Genomic DNA, 21,986 nt, shown 5'->3' on the forward strand with positions numbered 1-21,986 from the left:
TTAGTTTTCCTTAGTTTTATTCTTGTTTTCTTCATTTTATGCTTTTTGTAGTTAGTTTCTCTATTTTATGCATTTTCTAGTTTACTTGTTATTTTTCTCTTTTACTTGCTTTTTATTATTTGTTTGTAGGTGGTGATTGATTGTCCAAGAATTCCCGAGCTTTCTCTCTATGATCTTTCATTGTTTTCATGCCTAAAGCTTGTGCAAGAAGTTTCAAGTCAAAGGTGGATCCAAGGGGCATGCTTCAAGGCCTTGTATATGCCTTTCTCATTGCTTATACTCTTCAAGAAATTCAAGAAAGTTTCTGCCTACCTTGTCCTCCATCATCATCATCTAGGATGTGTGCACCACTTGAGCTAGGACGAGGAGAAGAAGGGGGAAAGACCCAGCTAGGTGCGGGCGCACCCAGGGAGTGTGCGGCCGCACATTGGTCGGGTGCGGCCGCACACCTAGTGCGTGCGGGCGCACCAATCTGGGTGTGTTCCCGTGCGCGCCACTCTCTCTCCTCCAAGCGCCCGCACCGACGTGGGTCTATTTTTGGGCGTCAATACTGACCTCCTCTTTGTATATATAGTTTTTTCTTTTTTATTTTAGAAGAAGTTTAGATTGGATTTCATAGTTAGTTTTTGGTAGAATTTTAGAGAGAGAAACTCAAGGATTGAAGAGAGAGAAACTCATGGTTTTTGGTGATTATTCAAGAATTCTTCATTGTAATTGATCTTTAGATCAAAGTTTTGTAAGGATCTTCTTCTTGATTTCAATACAAGTTTGATTTTGGTTGATTTCATTTGTTTTCCATGTTATTGTTGATTGATTGAAGTTTGTTTGATGATTGATTGAAGTTTTATTGATTTTTGATTGATTGTTGATTTGATCTTTGCTTTCAATTATGTTGATGGTGAAATTGATGATTAGTGTAGCTTTGATCTTGATTTCCATGGCTAGTGAGTAGTTTTCTAGCTAGGGAAATGGTGAAGCATGTTTGAGTGATGGATTAGAGTAATTTGGGGATAATTGATGGAGTTGATGATATGATTAAATTTGGTTGATAATTCATGTGCATGTGTGTGATTGATTGAAGTTTGGCCATCTTTAATTGTTGCACTAGATTGCATTGTAAGCTTGCTATGATACGGACCATTGATTAGTAACTTGCAATTTCACGATTGAGGTGCCTTGTGACATTTCCTAGGTAGTGTTTAGCGTAGTTGACGCTAGTTAGACCTCTAGGAGAATTATTTTGGTATTCTCTTTTGGATACATGATTGATCTTCCTTCATATCACTTGACTTAGTCGGTTTGACCTCCCAAATTACCATTTTCCATTACAATTACATGTGGATCCATTGCCCTAGTGTCTTTTAGATTGATTTCATACAAGTTCTTGCATCATTTAGCTCTAGCTCTAGTTTCCTTCATAAACCCCTTTACTTGACTTCGAAATAGCTTGACCTAGGCAATATACACTCGACCTCCATTCCTTTGGGTTCGACCTTGACTTACCACTACACTTAATAGGGGTTTGTTGAGTTACAAATTTTGTTTGATTGGGTGGGGTGGTAGCCCAACGACCTACCGTTCTTCATCCCATCAAAATGGTGCCGTTGCTGGGGAATGGTGCTTTGAGTGCATGTTGTTGTTGAGTCTATTTCACTTTATTTGCAAAATACAAAAAGATTTTACACTTTAGGCTACACTTGTAGCCGTGCTACTTATATTTTCTTTGAGTTTTGTATGCATAGGTCCCGAGATCGTTCAATTGTTCCCTAGAATGAAAGAACTCTCTCAAGGAGGAGAGTAGCAAACAAGACATTGGATTATAGTTCCTCAAGCGAAGAAGAGATTGAACAAGAGCAAGTCATAGGAGAACAACCAAGAGTTGCCTTGAAAGAGTTGGGAGTGCCCGGTGCATATAGGTTCGAGAGTGGCATAGCTCCACCTACAACACCGGCAAACGATTTTGAAATTAGGCCGGCAATGATCACCCTAATTGAGAGGAGACAATATAGTGGGGCAAAGAACGAGAGCCCATTGAACCATCTTAAGGAGTTTGAAAAATATTGCAACACAATCAAGGTTAATGGAGTGTCTCAAGAGTTTATCCGCCTTAAGTTGTTCCCTTTCTCCCTCATAGGAAGGTCTTTGGAATGGCTAGACAAAGAGGTGAAGCCCAATTCATTGAGGACGTGGGATGATGTCACTAAAGCTTTCTTGTCCCGTTTCTATCCTCAAAAGAAAACGGCGGAGGCAAGGGCTTTAATTCAAGGGTTCAAGTAAAAGCCAAATGAGAGTCTCTATGAAGCATGGGAAAGATTCAAGGAGTATCAAAGAGAATGTCCTCACCACGAAATTCCAACACATCAATTGATCCAAATCTTCTATGGTGGTTTGAGTCCTCAAGGCAAGGCATGTCTTGATGGAGGGACCGGTGGTCCAATCATGAACAAAACCGAAGAAGAAGTTGTGGACATAATAGAGGATGTGGTGACTTACTAACGAGATTGGCAAGATGGGGAAAGAGATTCTTCAAGCAAGCAATCTTCGTTTTATTCGGTGGACCATCTCAATGCCATCAACAATCTTTCCTCTCAAATGAAAAACTTGGGAAAGGAGATGACGGCAATCAAGGCCAAGTTGGAGAGTGTTTCTTCCTCTTCTCAAGCTTCAAATCTTCCCTCGCAAATTAAGGGGAGAGGTACTTCCTCTAACTCTCAAATTCCTTCTACTTCACATAATATGCCTATGGGATGTTTGTTTTGTGATGTATGTGGATCATATGACCATGATTCTAGCAATTGCAACAATGAATGTGTTGATGAGTTTGACAACAATGAGTGTGAGCATGTGAATTTTGTGTCAAACAACAATGTCCAAAGGATTGATAATCAAAGAGGCCAATGGAATAGGAATTACAAAAACCAAGGCAATTTTGACAACTATAATCATGGTGGTGGTTATAGGAACCAAGGGAATCAAGGTTCTCGTGGTAACCATAACCAAGGTTATAGTGGCCAAAATCAAAGCCAAAATTATGGTAATCAAAACCAAGGCTATGGTAATCAAAACCAAGGTTATGGAAATCATAACCAAGGTAATGGTAACCATAATCAAGGTTATGGTCAAAATCAAAATAGGGGTAATTGGAACAATCAAGGGGAAATTTTCAAAACAATGCTCAAAGAGGTCCCCCACCCGGATTTGTTCCAAAGACTCAAGGTGAAAATTCCTATTCACAACCTTCTTCTCCTAGGAATACTTTGGAGGAATTGATTGATAATCAAACCAAGATCATTAACACCTATATGGCGGTTAGTGATAAGAAATTCAATGAAATGATGACTCACAATAAGATGCTTGAGACTCAAATTACCCAATTAGCAAGCACTATTAAGGATTATGCTAGTCCTTCATCTTTGCCTTCCCAAGGCGTTGAACCAAAGAAACCCGTGTACTCTATTGCCACTAGTGGTGGAAATGACTTTAGTGAGGGAGTTTCTTGTTCAAAGGAGGGAGAAGATGAGAGTGGTGCTATGGAGAATGAAGATGAGAGGGTTGAGTCTAAGGAAATTTATTGTGAGGTTGAAGAAAAAGAAGAAAGTGTTGTTGAAAAGATGAGTGAGGTAGAAAGATTTCCCGATCTACCATACCCCCAAAAATACTTGAGATTCAAAATGGATGAGCAATTTGGGAAGTTCCTTGAAGTTCTTAAGGAAGTCCATGATTCCACACCCTCTACCGAGCCAATTCCTGATATGCCTAAGTACTCCAAGTTTCTTAAGGAGATACTAGAGGAGAAGGAAAATTTTGATGAGGGTAGTTCGGTGGAAGGAGGGAAGTGTTTTAGTGCTCTTGTCCATGGTGAGCTTCCGGAGAAAATGGAAGATCCGGGGAATTTTTCGATCCCTTGCCAAATCAAGAAGATGGTTTTTGAGAATGCTTTGTGTGATCTAGGGGCTAGTGTGAGTATTATGCCCTTTTACGTTTTCAAGAGGCTTGATCTAGGTGAGCTTCAACCATCTAATATAACACTTCAATTGGCCGATCGCTCTATTAAGCTTCCTAAGGGGAGAATTGATGATGTCCCTCTAAAGATTGGAGAATTTGTCTTTCCCGTGGATTTTGTTGTTTTGGAGATTGAGGAAGATGAGCATATTCCAATCATTCTAGGGAGACCTTTCTTAGCCACCACGGGAGCCTTAATAGATGTGAAGGGAGGCCGAATCACTTTGAGATGTGGAAAATAAGAAGAGAGTTTTAAGTTGAAGCCAATGCATGAGTCTTTATCTTGTGTGCAAGATATAGCATGTTCTAGTCTTTCTCGTTCCATTGATGATGTGTGCATGGTTGATTCTTCTACTAACGATGCTTTTGAGATTGTTGATGATGTTTGTGCAAGTTTTGATGATGTTAGTGAAGAAGAAATTGTAATTCCAAAGCTAAGGGATGAGAAAGAAATTGAGATTCCAAATTGGTTCAAGCTTAATTCTCAAGATGAAGAGAAAGCTTCCATGGTTAAGGATGTTGAAGTCAAGCCGAAGAAAAAAGGCCCGAGACTCGAAGAAATCAAGAAAAAGAAAGAAATTGAGAAAAGAGAAGGAAGAATTTGAAAAGAATTTTGTGAAGATTTCATTAAGCAACGATGAGAAGTTGCTCAAAATTGAAGAAGATTTTGCTCCATCAACTACCTTGAAGAAGGTGGTATTCTTTGACCCTCCATGATTTGAAGGAAGGGTCGAGCTTAGGACCTTAAGCAAGCGCTTCCCGGAAGGCATCCCGGAGTTTCTAACTTTTCCTTTTGATTTTTGAATTTTCTTATTTTTGGTTTCTTTTATTACTTTGTCTTTTCTTTCACTTTTCTACTTGATTGGATTTTTAGGATGACTTTTGCGGGATTGGAATTCTACAAGTATGCATGGTGAATGGAAGGTGTTCATGGCACAAATCATATTTTGTTCGATTCTAATCGAAATTTGAGGTAAAAAGGGTAAGAATTTTAGAGAGGTAAGATAGGAAATTCATGTTTTGAAAGTTGGAGGAATTTGATACTTAGTGAATTTTTGTGGTGAGCACATGAATTTTCAACTTTGAGGTCTTTGAAAATGATTTTAGCTACTGCCTATGTTGTTCCTCATCACCATCATGATTCATGTGCGCACCCAAATAGGCAGTAAGTATCAAAAATATGAGAAAAAGGAAGAAATGGGAGACACATAGGGGTGTGCGGCCGCACACGAGGCTTGGCGGGCGCACGGCATGCGTGTGCGAGCGCACACCAGTTTTGTGCGGCCGCACATGGCTGGACGTGCAATATATCTTCTTCCTCCTCCTTCTTCCCTTCATTTCATCACTTCCCCTTATCTTCCTCACGCATAACCCTCCTCCAAACCCTCTTGTGCGCACCTCTAACCCCCTTATTCACCATCAAAAATCTCTCAAATCTTCACTAAAAACACTCCATTTTCACTCAAAATCACTCATAAACCTTCCTATACTCAAAATTCCTCACAAATTGACCCAAATTTCAGTCACTCTCTCTCCTACTCTTGGTGGCCGAAAATTGGGGCTTTTGGTACTCATTCCATGAATAATTGAATATTAATGTATACAACTGAAACCGAAAATCTTACAACTTTTACAACCAAGCAGCCTTTAGTTTTACAAGTCCACTTCAATAATCTGAAGTCTGGGCAGTTTCAACAGAATTCACTATTATGATTATACAATCTTCATTGCAACTCGTATGTTGAAAAACTGAAGCCAGACCTCCCTTCATTACTAGATTTTAACTCCAGCTTCTGGAAAGGACTGCAAAACCAAATTCATGATAAAATCAAGACTACAAGATCTACAAATAGCACGAAGTTTACATTGAAAGCCCCTCTCCCCAACCTTGCCCCAGTTTTCATTTTCATCTTCAATAAAATATAATGAGAACCTGTATTATTGTTAAAAGAAATATGTTAATACCTGCTATTAGGATCGTAGTAGAAGCCATTAATGGAGCCATCCTTACATGAGAAGCATACATAATAAAAGCCCGCTATTGTTAAGCCGCAGTCAGTACCAACATTTACAAAATACTGTTCCTTCCATCTCTGCGTTAGACCCACAAAAAAAATGGTTTAAATTATAATTGATATCCTCCATTTCTGATATAGCAGGAAATCACACTAACTTACCATGAATATGTATGGATAGTTACTCAAGTCCAGTGACTTCCCACCATCAACCTCCGCTTGACTCTAATAAGACATCATATCAGACTACAAAGATCATATATTCTGCTCAGGCACAAAATATATATTTTGGAATTACTTACCAAAAGGGGTGCAAAGGACTGAAATTTTGTCCAGTGCCTAATATCATCCTCAGGCCTACAACAGTATTTCAAGCCAAGAGATAATTTTAATTAGAAAATGTTAAACCGACCTCATATTTATAGCCTAAATGATCCTCACTATGAAAAGATAAGGAGCCTAAATATAAAAAGAAACCTCCCACATTCTTTCAAGTAAATGGATAGAAACCTCACGTTGCCTCCCATTTTCCAGTGAAGAAGGTATAATTCTTGGTATCAACAATTTCTCCTTCCCAAAAAGTCACCACCTGTATGTTGTAAACAGAGAAGCTTGATCAGCAATGCATCATACAAATATTCTTATAGACTATGGAAGCAGAAAAAACAATTTATGCTAATATATAAAAATTATTAGTCAGTAATAGGCCTGTCTCCCCCTCCCTAGATAATTACTTCATATCATCCTTTGTGCTGGTTCTCCATCATAAATATTCCTTACATTCTTGTTTCTCTTCTACTAAATGACTTTTACCCTTCTCTTTCTTACTCTGCTCGTCCCCAATTTGAAAAAACCCAGTGTTACAAAGACAAGCTTCCATTTGCTTCATACATTTCAACACTAACTAGCCTTAGCAGCCTAGTACTCATTTCCCCAAGTTCCAATCAATGTTTTACCAGTCGTTATGAATCTTATGACACATACTTGGCATTCCTTTTTTTTTTCTTTTTTCTTTTTCCTTTTTCTTGAATATTAAAAATCCTATTTTATAACTCTGCATGGCATTCACTGCCGGGACTCTTGTGGTAACTCTATGCGGACGGCATAAAACCTTAGTCACATCTTATGGACATTAAATGTGAGGATTATTAACACTTATGCCAACATAAAATATTGATTAATATTTATGTTGGCAAAACAAAATGAATTCATTTATCAAGGAATGGTAGGAGAAAGGGTCATATTGATTGTAAGTTAAATCCTGGTGAGAGTACAACCTAAGTACCTAACATAGACTGATTGTGGTTGATTTTTGTTGTAAGAGATATGTAAGACCACTCTTAGATCCTAAGCTTAAGTGGTGGAATTTTCAAGGGGAAGAACCAGCAAAAATTTGTTCAAACTATCAAGGAATTTTTTTTTCCTTATAACATGGATTTGGATATGGATTTAGTGTAAATTAAAATGGAGCATAACAAAAAGGAAGTGGTAGAAAAGGTCCTACAAGAATCTTAAAGGAAGCATGTTGCCAAGTAACAACACATCTTGGTGTAAAGCGCAAACGAGAATAGTATACAATGTATGGGAAAGATAAGATTTATAAGTATAAAGAAGCTAGAAGGGAATTAAATAAAGTTGTACGAGAAACAAAACCGAAGGTGAATTTAGAGCTGATGCAAGGTTGGATATGAAAGAAGGAAAAGAGCATTGACTTGCTCATAGACGAGGGATATAGGAAGGTCAAATGTGTGAAGAATATCAAATACAGAGTTTTGTTTGGAGATAAGGGCATAACGGTCTTACTTAATATTTTATTCTATTAGTTATTAGGATTATTCAAAAGGGAGAGAAGATAATATAGCATTCAATAAAAAAAGAATTAAAGAAAGCATTCCTATTAAGGTTGAAATATGTTTGAGGGAGAAAGGAATTGAAGGTCGACAAGATATACAAATGTAATAAGATGCCATTGAAGTGGAGGAAAAGCACTCTAATCCCTTTGTACAAGAAAAAAAATATAATGTCGAGGATTGTGCAAACACTTGAGAGATAAAACTAATGAAATTTACAGTTATACTAACAAACTTTGAAAGCAAGTGATTGGACAAAGGTTAATGAGAAGAGTGAAATATCAAAAGAGCCAATTTAGCTTTGGGTTTATGCTTGGACGGAACGATCATGGAGGTAATTTATTTCATGAGATAGTCAATGGAGAACTATTGGGATAAGGACTAACTTATGGTTTTCATCAATATGAAAAAGTCCTATGACAAGGTCCAGTGATACTTTGGTGGGTTTTAATAATTAAAGGTATTTTTGAAAAAAATATATTGACATCATTAAGGGCATATATGAAGGAGTTAGCACGAGAGTGCAAATCTGGGAAGATATAAGAGCTCGCTATTACAATTTAGTACATCAGGTTTTACACTTGGCCATTTTCTTTTAGCTATAGTCATAAACAAATAAACGAATTCAATTAAGATGTTGTACCTTGTGCATGATGTTTGCTAATGAATGATGCCTAGATGAGAGGAAAGGGGGTGTTAAAAGTATAATGGAATGTTAGAGATGGAATCTGGAATCATTGAATTTTCTATAAACATTTCTCTATTTCTCCTTAGAAAAATACCTTTTATTATCAGTGGCATTTGTATAGGAAACACTAATCTGGTGTTAACCTGAAACCAACGAAACACAACTTGTTTATCTTTGAACAGGTGGGCATGAATTTCTACCATGTTCAAAAGCGGAAAAAATCTCCAATTACATGAGATTGTTAATTACCAAGATTCTTTATCAATTCCTATCTAGTATCTACAAAAGTAATAAATAATAATTCTGATAGAGTGCTCGTATAAAAAATCATATTATCATCATCATTCAGAAGAATGGCTTACCGGTGTATCTGCCATCGGAACATTAAGAGCTTCCATTGTGCCACACAAATATCCATGCTCTAGGTCACAACCTTGTATACGTACATTGACTCTCCAAGCTTCGTCCTTTTGTACACTGGAAACATTTTGAGTTCCAGAAAATGCCTAAAACAGAAGAGAATCACAATCATACATCGTATATTAAACTACACCATTACATCACGCATAACACTAGAATATTGTGGTACTCATACTTCAATCTTGCAAGCAAGTAGCAAAGTATTAATGGCAGTTAATGATTTTATAAGATAAGAAAAGAAATCACAAAAGAATAAAGTGAAATTTACAGTATATAAGGAATAAGAGTCCTCCCATTATGTACAATATTAAAATGCAATCAATATCTGCCAATAAAAAGATCATTACTCATGGCTAATATATCAAGGAAAGATTGTATTGATTTCACATTTGATAGGATGTTTGGTTGGGAGAGGTTTGAGGCAAAAGAGAAGTTTAACTAACTCAAACCTGTAATAGGAGTATTTAAATGAGAGAAAAAGAGCTTTGTGCCCATAAAGCTACTATTAGCAGCTGTTTGATGAGAGAGGTTTATGAAAGTTAAAATGACTCTTTTATTAAAGTTGGTCAAATTTGTTACCTATTACAAAAGTTGCTTAAGAATGCACATAATGATAAACTAGGCATGTATGATTATTGGTTATTTTACATAATATAGTAGCTATTGACCACTTACCAAACACTTTTGCATAGACAACTAATACAACCAGGTAGTGAGACCCTCTAATACAAATAACAACTAATACTCTTTAATAATTAGTGTGTCGAATCCTTATTTTTTTATACAGTTCTTATATCTGTTGTCAATAAAATTAGGAAAGTGATAAGAATAATCCCACCTTTGCTCTCAAAATGAGCCAACCTTTGCGTACTCAGGAAATGAGCCAACCTTTGCCCTCTATTTTCTCAAAACAAACCTTTAACCGATTTTTGGTAACCGATATTAGAAGGTGACATGTGTCAGCTTAATTGGTCTGTTTTTTTTATATAAAAAAAATCCAACAAAAAAGAAAACCCAAAAAAATAGGAACCTCCTTCCTCCATCCAAGATCCCTCACCTGACTCACCCCCCACCACCCCCGGGCCACCCCCATTAGCTACCCCTTTCCCCGCCGGCCGACCCATCACCACGCACCTTCCCTTCCTCTTACAGCACTGACTTCCACCATAAGCAATCAACAAAGCCGCACAACCATCGATCTTTCACCACTATCAGCAGCCCCACATCGACCACCCTAGCAGCCGCCCAACACCACGCACCCTCCTTCCTCGCACAGAAGCATGCCACCATCCCACCACCAGCAATCAACAAAGCCGCACAAGGACCGCAACAATCACTCCTCAACCACAACCAACAGCCCCACACGGACGTCCAATCACCGCACCTAGTAGGTTAGCAGCCACAACAAAAATCATCAAAATAACAACCATCTTCCCAGGAAGCGATTAAACCATCAAAATGGGATGAATTTTAGAACCTTCTTGTAAATGACAATACGACGTCATTTAATCATCATCAGAAGTCAAATGATTCGTCACTCGCCACTTACATCAGCTATGATATTACAGGGCTTTCGAAGTTAGCATCCGCCAAGCTTCGAAATGTTTCTAATAACCTCAACAATCACAGCAACCCATCAAAGAAATGCCCATTCAGTCCAGCGGTCGGCAAAGAGCTGAAACGAGAAAACAACAACTGCAATCGGCATACGTTCATACATTGGCGGAGCGAGATTAAAGAGAAAAAAAATTTGAAAAAAAAAAAAAGAGAACGAATTTGCTGCTGATTTTGGTTATTGCTTCCTGCAAGGGGTGGGGATTGCCGGGGAAGGGAATTGTGTTGTGGTGGTTTTGGTGGAAGAGAGTGGTAAGGTGGTACGGGAGAGATTAAAGAAAAAAACAATTAAAAATAATTTAACCTGTTAAGAAGGTTGTTGGTAAAAAGGCTTGTTTTGAGAAAATAGGGGGCAAAGGTTGATTTGTTCCCTGAATACGCAAAGGTTGGCTCGTTTGGAGCAAGTCGAACAAAGGTGGGATAATTATTTCCAATTTTTCTTTTAAATTATTGAACAATCGCGCATCTATTGCACGGGGTTATTGTAGACTAAATAATGAACTCTTATCCTACATTTTCTCTTATTCTTTATTATTTAGCATCCCATAATTATTCATTGTCATGCATTAATATTATTAAATCATCTTGTTTTTTTTAGCATTTTAGCATCCCATTATAGATTCTTTAGACATCATCTCAAGTTTTTCTGACTCATGTCTTAGAGTTTGAAGGCAAACCTTCTTTTATCTACTTATTCCTTCATTTAAATTTTAAAGAGTGTCCCATGCTTGTTTAAAACTAGTCAAGTTAGCAACTTTCTCCAACATATCATCATCCAAACCTTAATGGACAATCGTAAGTGCATTTTAGTGTTTTGTTCTTGCCCATCCAAAGGTTGTTCCTCTGTTTGGTTCAATTTTAAAGTTTTAGACTCATCTTCATGTTGTGCATAGCCATTCCCAATTATATCCACAACTCCTTGTGCACCTAGAATAGTTTCATGCAAAGAGACCATTTATCATAAGTTTCTTTTGTGAGTCTAGGTCATTGAAAAACTATGACATTATTTTTTTCGCAATAGTTTATAAACCGTCTTTTGATACCACTTTGTTAAAAGACACTCACAATAATATAAAGAGAAAATATATGGACTTAAAATAATTCTATCTTAATGTTCATACTACAAAAATCAAATACAAAATGCATATATAAAATGTTGTTATAAACTAAATAATGAGTTCTATCCTATATATTATCTTATTATCTAGTATTACAGCATCCCATAATTTTCTCATTGTCACGTATTAATAGTGTTACCTTATTTGTCTAGTTTAGCTATTCCCCCCCCCCTCTCTCTCTCTCTCTCTCTCTCCACTTCCCCTTCATATTCTCTCTTCTTTTTAATTCTCTCTACAATAAAAAAAAATTTAAAACCTAACAAATATAGCACTTGAATTTTGAAGAGAAGAAACAATGTTCTTAGTTTGCAAATTTTTATTTGTCATACTAGAACAAAGTTAAATTATAAAATTTGTTATTGATATGTATTAAATAGAAAAACTAGACCTAGGATATAAACATAAGTCTATTTTTGGTACATGAAGTAAAACAAAATTACATTTGGACAAACTCAATTTTGGACATTCATACTCTAAGTAACTAAGATTCATAATGATGTTTCAATTTAAGACCTCCACTCTTTTAACTCCTTTTTGCTCACAATAGCCTAAACAATTAAAGACGGGGAAATTTGCAACGATTTGGAAAAGGCATAAACTATACTTTCTTGTAACAGTTGGTTATACTTTATAAATAGGAATTTTGACAGCCAATTTAATGAAATAATGACATCTTCAAATAGATAACTCATCTGGGCCATCCAAATTTGTAATATAAGAAGAATGTTACCCTGTTTAGGGAGGTAACCAAGTAAGTCAACTACTATTTTATGAACCTGGTTGCAAAATAGAGATCACCAAAGTGGAATTTTATTTAACAGCTATTGCTGTTAATCAAATGCAATTGTGTCATCCCCATTGAACTTCATATTTCATAACCAAAATCTATGACAATAGATTAATATCTTGCTTCTTTGAAAAGTGGAGGGAGAGAGAGAGAGAGAGAGAGAGAGAGAGAGAGATGAAGTCATTATGACAAAGGAGTGAATGACCGGATGATATGAAGGCATAAAGAGGAAGGAGTGGAGAAAATATGACTTGCTAGTGGGAGGGGATTCATTCAGTATGTGAGCTGAGGGATAACTTATTATATTGAGGAGATAACAAAAATAACAAAAGAAACAAACAAAGAAAAGATTTATGCAACTAGAAAACATGCAAATGGATAATTCGGGGCCTAGCCATATAGTCATGGTCACACTGTGTCGTCTGTGCAACGCAACAAGAGAGCAAACCAGGTGCAGAAAGGGGCTTGTGAGCACAGCATTTGGGAAATAGGCGCTCTTGCCGATTGGCAACAAGAGGGGTAAAGGGTTGATCGAGCTTGTGAACGCAAAGTTTGCCAAAGGAAACAAGCAAGATAACGACAATATTTTATCTTGTAAAAAATAAGGCTTTAAAACAAGCGAGCTATAAGAAAAATTTTACCCTGATTAGTTAGACATTTTAACTATGGAACCTCATACCAAGAGGGCAAGAGGGTTCTAACTCTACCCTATCCCCCTAGAAATTCATGCTTACCTCATCCCCTAAGAATAACAATCCATTTGTTTAATGAGATACATAAAAATTCCAATAATAAACCAAACAACTTTAAACTAATACCGGAATTCGTATCCACACCTCATTAATATGAGATTCCGTACCATTTTATTCCAATATAACGAACCCAACGGCCCCTAAAACACAATAAAAAGGAGTTTGATTCAAACACAAATTCTTGAAAAGCTTTCAAAAGCCCAATTATCACTAAGCCTTCTAGGCCGACAATTTTAGCGATTATACTTAGTTTTAAAAGGCGCAAGGCGCACCAAAGCGCAAAAGTCCTTGGAGGCTTGGAGCCTAAGCGCACAGCAAAGGCGCTCACCTTTTGTAGGTGAGGCGCATTTTATTCATGGAGAAAAGAAATAATAATTTCTATTAAATAAGTGTAAAATTGGAATTATGTGAAAAGGTGAAAGGGCCATGTGACCAATAGTTAGGGGTTCTTCAAAATTGAATTGGGGGATATGGGATTTCTCTCTCCTCAAAAAATGAAATAACCTGCCCATCACAAAGTCCCATAGTGTTTTGTAGAAAAAACTAACTTACACGATAGCTTTTGATGTTTTGCAACATAAGGCGCAATAAGAAGCCTAGAAAAAAACTGCAAGGTGTGTGCCTTCTACGGAGCTAAGGTGCCAACTCTTAAGACTTATTGTGCCTTGCGCCCAGTTGCGCCTTACGTGCGCTTTTTAAACTAAGCAATTATATAGTAAGTTTCTAAGAAGCCAGCTAAGAAAATATATGGATAGGAATGAAGGTTGTGGGGGCAGGTCTCCACTCACTTCACTTAATCCCTAACCAAGACGCTAAGTGCCTTAACCAGTATGCCTATGCAACTGAAGCCAACCTATATAATTGAAACATGGGACAAGTGTCAAGTGCAGGTACAGAATCGTTATCTAACACGTCCATACTCTTAATTTGGACACAGGTGCGGGGACACAACACAAATGGAACAAGATGTTTTGCATGATATTGAAGAATTACATATACACACATGTTAAGCTGACTTAATTGTTAACTCTTGTTGATTTGCTGGTGTAAAGCCAATTAACTGCTTATATAAAGCCAATTAACTGCTTAAATTCTACTTTTCCTTCCTCTTATTGTCATTTGCACATTAATATCACATAGCTTTAGTTACTAACTACTCATATAGGAAAACATTGGAGAAACGAACAATTTACAGAAGATTTCAGTAACAAAGCTACTGAAAAGCTTTTTGAGCACTAAGGCTTTAACGTGATGAAGCATACTAGGGAAGGAATTACTTTGTTAAACCAAATACTCAGATTTCAGTGAATAGAAGGCAACCAAGAGAAGATGAAAACATGATCAATGTACAAAAATGGCTAGTTGAAGGGGGGCGAATCCCTGATTTAGAATAGATATTGATTGCACGAAAACATAAATCACTAGCCAGACTCCAACAAAGATATCATAACAGAACAAAAACAATGATAACCGCTACGAAATATATCATGATTTTTCTCAAAGAACAGCATACACACTAGCTTTAGGTTCTCCAAATGTCCAGTAATGCTAGTAGGATCTTAATATTAATAACATTGCAGAACATATCTTGTAGAAATTCAATGCCCATGTAACCAAACAACCAAACCTCAGAATTCATAATTGAAAACAAAATTCAATTTCGCAAATTATGAAACTAGGGTTAAATCAAAATAAGATAATTAATCGTAAAATTAAGTACAAATTGTGAAAGCAGTGTTCAATCAAAATACCTGCCCAACGCTAAGTAAGGTACAGGGTGGAGGAGAGGTGTGCCCAGAACATGAACCTACAGAAATTGACCCAAAATTACATATATTAATATAATTGAGACGGAATTACAAATTCAGAACAATTTTGAAGAACATTGAAACTGTGGCAGATTGCATTAAAAAAAATGTGGGGAATACCTGGAATTTGCGAAGGTATAGAATTCTCGGAAACTCTCACCGGCATCCTTCAAGAATCGAGACGGATGGAATCGACTACAGTGCGATTGATTTTCTTAACCTCCTTTCACGGGTTAAAGTCTTGAACGAACTAATACAAAAAGGTTGGAAGTCTTGAACGAACTAACTTATTACGTGAACATTGAATCTAAGGGTGATCATGAAGGGTGATCATGAATCTAAGCAATTCGTCAACTATTTGAGCTCGGTTTGGCCAAAGCTCACATGAATTTGAGCTCGGTTTGGCCAAAGCTCACACGACTCGAGTTCGGCTTGGAACCTTAACGAGCCGAGCCGAGCGAAATAAACTTATTGTTTAAGTATGAAAATTTAAAATTTGATTTAGAACCACACTTTAACCAAATCTATTTATATGAGTTTGTTTATTTTGGCCCAATAATAAAAGCCCATCTTCACATACTTTTTGGTGTTTTCATATATAAACTTTTTAAAAAACTAGGGTGGCCCGGCGCGCGCGTTGCGCGCGAGGTAGTGTGGTGTTGCTAGTTATTACAGCTAGATGTGTGGTTTTCTAAGGCTAATGTGTATTATTTTTAAGTGTAATTATGAATAAACTAGTTATTGGCCCGGGCGATGCCCCGAGTCATTATAAAATTTATTACTTTAATCAAAAAATATATTTTTTAAGCTTGTTTGTCACTAAGAGTTTAAGTGGTTTATAATTATTTTTTTTAAAAAGGTGATAGTTTAAGTAATTTTTTGTTTGTTTGAGCTGATTTGACTATAAAAACAATTTTTTTGCATTAATAAATATAGGGTAAATGATAAATCAATTAATTTGTTGTTAAAAAAATTGATAAATTAAATCTATAAATTTGATGTCAATATATACACTACGTACTTAGTAATGCACAAAAAAAAAATTACTCAATAATATAATCACAATTGTAATATTTTTTTTTTAAAAAAAAAATAATCACAATTGTAATATATGTATATATGAATCAACTCGTTTATTCTATAATTACAATTTTATTAATTAATGCACAAAAAATGGAATAATTTTTAATTTCTTACAATTTTTATTATTGTGCAATTATTTAGGAGTTACATTCAAAGGGAAATTTAAATAGGGTGTTATGCACATGAAGAGTTTTTCAATTAAACTAAACATTAATACTATTAATGCATGGAGTTTTACAATCATTTATGGGCTAATATGATGTGGCGCCAAATGGCAAAATCGGTGACACATGACAAAATAGCATGTTTTCCCATGGGTTTTAATATATATATTGATTGATTGATTGATATAGATTTATGAGTGAATGTATATGTCGTTAATAGAAGTAAACTAAAATAAGTGATTGTACATGATTGTGTAAGAGTACTAACTAAGTTGGTTTACTTGAGTATTTATTTTGAACTATACATATATATAGCTAGATAATTGAAGAAGTTATAAACTCTTTTGTAGTGTAGTGTACCATTGTAAAACTGTATTAAAGGCCCAATTTTTTTTTTTTTTTTGTGGCTTAAAAATGGCTTGGGCTACCATAAAGGCCCAAAATTCTAATGTGGATTAATAACTTGGGTTCTCAAAAGTCTTCACTTGATTTCTTGCTTAATTTTTTTACATTTTTATTTGGCTAATGCTGATTTGTTCTTTCTTTATTTAGTTGTTATTTGACCATGAAAGTCCTCTGCTTGTTTTCTTTTCCTTTTAGGAGGTTGACTTATGATTATAATAGTTAAATTATTTATCCTTTTCTATTATGGTTTTATTATTTATCTTTTTCTATTATGTTTATTAATTAGTATTACTTTTAAAAGGTTTCAATATATAATAATGTGGTTTCTTAAACAATAATTTTTAAAAAATTATAAAAATTATAAAAATGGAAATTAAAAGGTTTTCTTTTATTTGATTTTTTAAAAGAAAAATATAATTGTTTTTCCTATGTAAACACTTTTCATCTCTGTTTCTCTTTGAACCTTTCATTTCTCTAAAATACTCCATTTATAAAAATTTTACTCCATAATTGCTACATATTTCATCCTAAAAATTCTCATATTTTTCTTAGTTGACAATTGATCATGGCAGAAAATGAGAACATGTTTTCTAACCATTTTTCTATGTCTCAAAAACGTAACGTGCAGTCCAAGCTGGAGCATCTTCAACTTAGAAAGGCTAATTTATAGGGCCAATTAGCAGATGCAATAGCAATTCGTTTTGAAGTGGGAAAGAGAGTTGTGAAGATAGAAAAGGAGTTGGCTGAAGTAACTATTGAAATTGAAGAAATACAAAGCTGTAATGAAGGGAAAAAAAAATAAGAAGAATAATGAAGATGTCCCTGATGATAGTGTAGCCATGATATCTGATGCTGCTAAGAATCAGGTGGCACTTAAGCACAGTGAGGATGTTGAGAAGATTGAAAGTGAAGAGGGCAAAGACAATGTGATCTCAGATAAGACCTACTGGTTTTGGTGATAGGTTAAGGTGCTTTAAATGGTTAGGCTGCTAGCTAACAGCAGGTAAATGGCTACATTTATTGTAATGCAAAATCTCTCAAACTTATGGAATGCAAATCTATTTTTATGCAATTAGTTGACTATTTTAGTAATAATATACCTGGCCTTTTTATGCAATTTCGATCCATGGTTTTTTCTAATATCAGCAGAATCACAGACATATAGCAAGACATGTGTTCTTGTGGCAAACACAGAAATCTCTCATGTCAACTGCCACTTCATGCACATTAGATTGCAAAAAAATCTGTTTTGGATTGAAGCATGATAATCAGAAGCCAATCAGTTGACTAAAGCTGGGATGTGATATGGATATCAAGCTAAGAAATTATCATTTAAAGAGACTTGAAAAGCATAGCTAGCAGATTGGCAATTAAAGAAGCAGAAGTATCACAATAGTACAATAGGTAATTACCTGTAGAAGGGTCAATCTCCACTTAAAAGTATCCTAATTTGTGATTCCAAGTATCCCAAAAAATGCCATAGAACTCTTTGATAGACATACTTAATTGATTGTGGTCTGTGTGGATTTAAGTAAAAGATACAACACTGATTTGATAGTTATTTGATTGTTGCTTCCATGACATTCAGACCACAGAACACTCTGAAATGCAGGCCTCCATATTACAATGCTCAGATTATAATTTAACAGTGTAAACTATAGAATTAAACAGAGTAAATTATATAAAATTAATTTTAATTACATATAATAAGAGTAGCACCATACGGTATACATGTACTTCCTAAAGTTGTCATTCATTCACACAATATTACTTAATGATAGACAATACACTAAAATTAGCTCTAGTGCCATATATTGACACAATACATCTTATTGCTAGATATAGTACATTAAAAGTAGCTATAGTTTTGCTTGACTTCATTTAATAATTTTATAAGTTGTTATAGCTTAGGAGGTTGTCTTGGCTGCATGCTTGATCTTCTAGTAGTAAGACTCACTACTATTTGAATCATTGATGCTATCTGAGTAGTCTTGTTCTTGTCCGGATGATGCATTGTCTTGGTTGGAAGATGCATTATCATCATCAGCATTGTAGTCTGGATCACTGCTATGGTTGGTACCCTTGGAGTCAGAACTGAGACGTTGGAAGCCATTGTTGTCGGAATAGCTTAATGTTTGTTCCTTGTCTGAGTCTGAACCGAGGATAAAGCAACGCTTCTTTGGTGGCATTTGTTTTTGTTCTGGCTCAGAAATCTCCCTTAAGGTGGTTGCTTGAAGGTGCTGCAATTTGTGCTCTAGCTCTTCCACCTGTCTTGCAAGTGCATCAACTCTTTCTTCCATTATTTTCAATGTTAGCTTTCCTGATGAGCGTGATTTTAGTTCTACAAGAAGCTTTCTCTTACCATTGGCTACCATTTTTGTATTTGTAATTTGATATGAGAATTAGGATTAGTATATGAGGGTTTAGTAGTGAAGTGATGGTACTTATAGCAGCAACATCTGTTCGTTTAATCAGTTTGGAAGAGAGCTATCTGTTCTTTCTTTACACTAGATGGTTGCAGCTTCTACTTTTGTGTATTATAGCCATGCTTCTTTAATTTTGTTTTACTCAATTAACATTGAAAGATGGAATAGGCTATAAATTTTTTTTTTTTTCCTTTGGGTAAAGGTAGTATTCTTTTTTACTTTTGATAAACTTATTTTGGTTTTATTATTTATCTTTTTAGTGCTCCTTTAGTCCCAATTGGCATAAAGTTTAAGGATAGTAGCTAATGTAAGATAGAGTGTTGTGTTAGAAATTAGAGGGATTGAGAGAAATTAAGAAAAGTGATTATAAGAAATTGTGTAGAATAGTCTGTAATACCCAAAAACAGAAAGTGTGAAGATATATGACACTTAAGAACATTATACTACCATCAACATTCTTAATTTTGATTTCATAATTGATTTGCTCACCAATATTTAATCTCTCTCTATAATAACAAAGGGGTTTAATTTCCTTAAGTTTTCTCTCTCTTCTCCAACAACAAAGGTGAAAATCCAGGTGGAATTAGAACCTTAGAAGTGAAATATATATACTAGTAATGCTTCCGCCAAACACAATGTATAGATTAATGAGTATTAATTAGTTTAAATATATGCATCATCAACTTTATAATTATGCACATTCACTTAAAAATTTATGCATATTCTTTTTGAAATTCATGCACATTGATTTATAGAAAATATGCACATATAAATACAAAAATATGCACGTTTACTTAAAAAAAATATGCACATAGAAAATGATATCTCGTGGAGTTGGAACCCACATTATAACATATTACAAATTAGTGACAAAAGAATCAGTAATTAAGCAATCCCACTGATTATTTATTATTACTTGTAAAAGTAAAAAGGTAAAAATGGAAATTAAAAGGTTTTGTACTTGTTGCTTTTTATTTGATATTTTGAAAAGAAAAATATAATTGTTATTTCCTATGTAAACACTTTTCATCTCTCTCTTGCAATTTATTCAATAGCTAAGATCGACTATGGGTGATTAAATGAAGACATTTCTTAGTAGTCCATGTAAGCGTTCAATATAACAATAAATATCAAAGTTTATTTACAAAATTAACCTCTCATTGATCGGTCCGTTATTGCAATTCATTCAATAGCTACGATCGACTACGGGTGATTAAATAAAGACATTCCTCATTAGTCCATCTAAGCGATCAATGTAACAATAATATTAAAGTTTACAGTTATTAGGGAATTAAGGTATTAAATTCAAATAGAGCAATTGAATAAATTTCAACAACATGATAATATTGTATGTGAATTTGCATTGAGTGAGTTTGTGATGTTTATATATTCATAATTGCTTCACTTGTTTTGATGGGAAAAGTCGTCTGGGCAAAATCATGATACTACTATCTTGGTTTGGATATATATATATATATATATATATATTATATATATATATATATACGAAAAAAAAGAAAACAAAGAAAAAGGAGACTAAAGTCAAAACTTTAAGGTCTATAAAAAAAAAAAACAGGAAAAGAAAAAGGAGACTAAAGTCAAATTTTTAAGGTCTGTCAAAACAAAAAAGGAAAATAAAAATACTACAGTAAATTTTTCAATCAAAAAAATATTTTATGATCATTCTATAAATGGCATGTACATTGAAAATACAATAGAATAAAAATTTTGTTTGAACTATAAAAAAGGTTGTTTTTAGAAAAGGACTTTTATTATTGTTATAAGTACTTTGTAACTTTCTCAGGTAGAGCTAAAACAGGCCTTTATATCCTTGCACAATTAATATCCAGTTTATAAAAGACAATCTTTCTATCTCTTGTCTTTTCATTCCTGTAAGATTCTTGTGCTTCTTCTCTCTCCTTTTTTTTTTTTGCTCTGAATTTCACTGGTTCAAAAGAATGGCAAACAATAATGGTGCCTCTTCATCTTCTTCACAAGCATCAACCAACTGCCCTTTTGCTGGCAATTCTCGTAGCCAAGAGTTGGCTTCTTTGTGTGAGAGGATGTGGAATTTACAAGCTCGCAAGGATGAATTGGAGAGGGATTTATTTAGGGTTCGAGTTGCAATGGTACATTTGGAAGCTCAAATAGAAAATACAAGGAGGATAATCGAAGAAGAAGCAGCAGTTGATGCTCCTGTTGCTGCTACTATGATGGGAGAGGAAGAACGTGGTGAGGAGGTTGTTCAAATGGAGCTTGATCAGGCTGAGGAAGAAGAACATGTTGAAGCTGAGGTGGGGGAGGAAGATGTAGCAGCTGAGGTAGAGGAGGAGGATAATTCAGAAGCTGAAGAGGAGGAGGAAGAATCAGAACATGAAGAGGACGAGGATGAGGAAGAGGAAGAGAATGAACAGAATCCTGTGGATGATGATGAAGAGAATGAAGAAGATTAAGGTGACAGTTCGAATGATTCTGATTATTCTGGTGATGATGGTCTTAGTGTTCCTGAAGGCTATCAGTCGGCCGATTCAGCAGAATTCTCTGATATGTATGCCTTTAATGTAGCTCATTTTCAATGAAGTTTATTCTAATTGTAGTTGCTTGTTTTTGGTGGCTTAATCTGTTTGAAAGCCTAGGTCTAAAGTTAATAGTAGTTGCTGTTTTTTGTTGGTTCAAATTGTAAGTCATGCAGTAATTAGTATGAATTATAGTATGGAATTGTAATATATATATATGATGTTTTATTTTTCTTTGCTCCATTATAATGGTGTAAACTTTACCAAAATTGAGAATGCAGAACATTTAGCTATCTGAACAAATGAGTCAACCACATTGCACATTCCTTGGCTCACCA

General features: G+C 35.1%; 1 protein-coding gene and 1 non-coding gene across 2 annotated transcripts; both read right to left on the reverse strand.

The window, feature by feature from the left end:
• Positions 1-2,245: 2,245 nt before the first annotated feature.
• Positions 2,246-2,351, reverse strand: LOC145599918 (small nucleolar RNA R71). Its single transcript, XR_014104165.1, has one exon. It is a non-coding gene; the product is annotated as a small nucleolar RNA R71 (small nucleolar RNA).
• Positions 2,352-5,603: 3,252 nt separating this feature from the next.
• LOC145598949 (uncharacterized) lies at positions 5,604-15,350 on the reverse strand. The gene is made up of 8 exons (XM_081655348.1): positions 15,175-15,350; positions 14,998-15,053; positions 8,918-9,061; positions 6,533-6,606; positions 6,320-6,374; positions 6,180-6,242; positions 5,968-6,095; positions 5,604-5,805 (listed from the first exon to the last, which is right to left on the reverse strand). The coding sequence occupies exons 1-8, from the start codon at positions 15,218-15,220 to the stop codon at positions 5,727-5,729; spliced, it is 645 nt and encodes a 214-aa protein (XP_081511474.1). The 5' UTR covers positions 15,221-15,350; the 3' UTR covers positions 5,604-5,726.
• Between the last annotated feature and the right edge of the window lie 6,636 nt (positions 15,351-21,986).

The sequence above is a fragment of the Chenopodium album genome, chromosome 20, assembly GCF_948465745.1.
Source record: "Chenopodium album chromosome 20, dcCheAlbu1.1, whole genome shotgun sequence".
Classification (NCBI taxonomy): Eukaryota; Viridiplantae; Streptophyta; class Magnoliopsida; order Caryophyllales; family Amaranthaceae; genus Chenopodium; species Chenopodium album.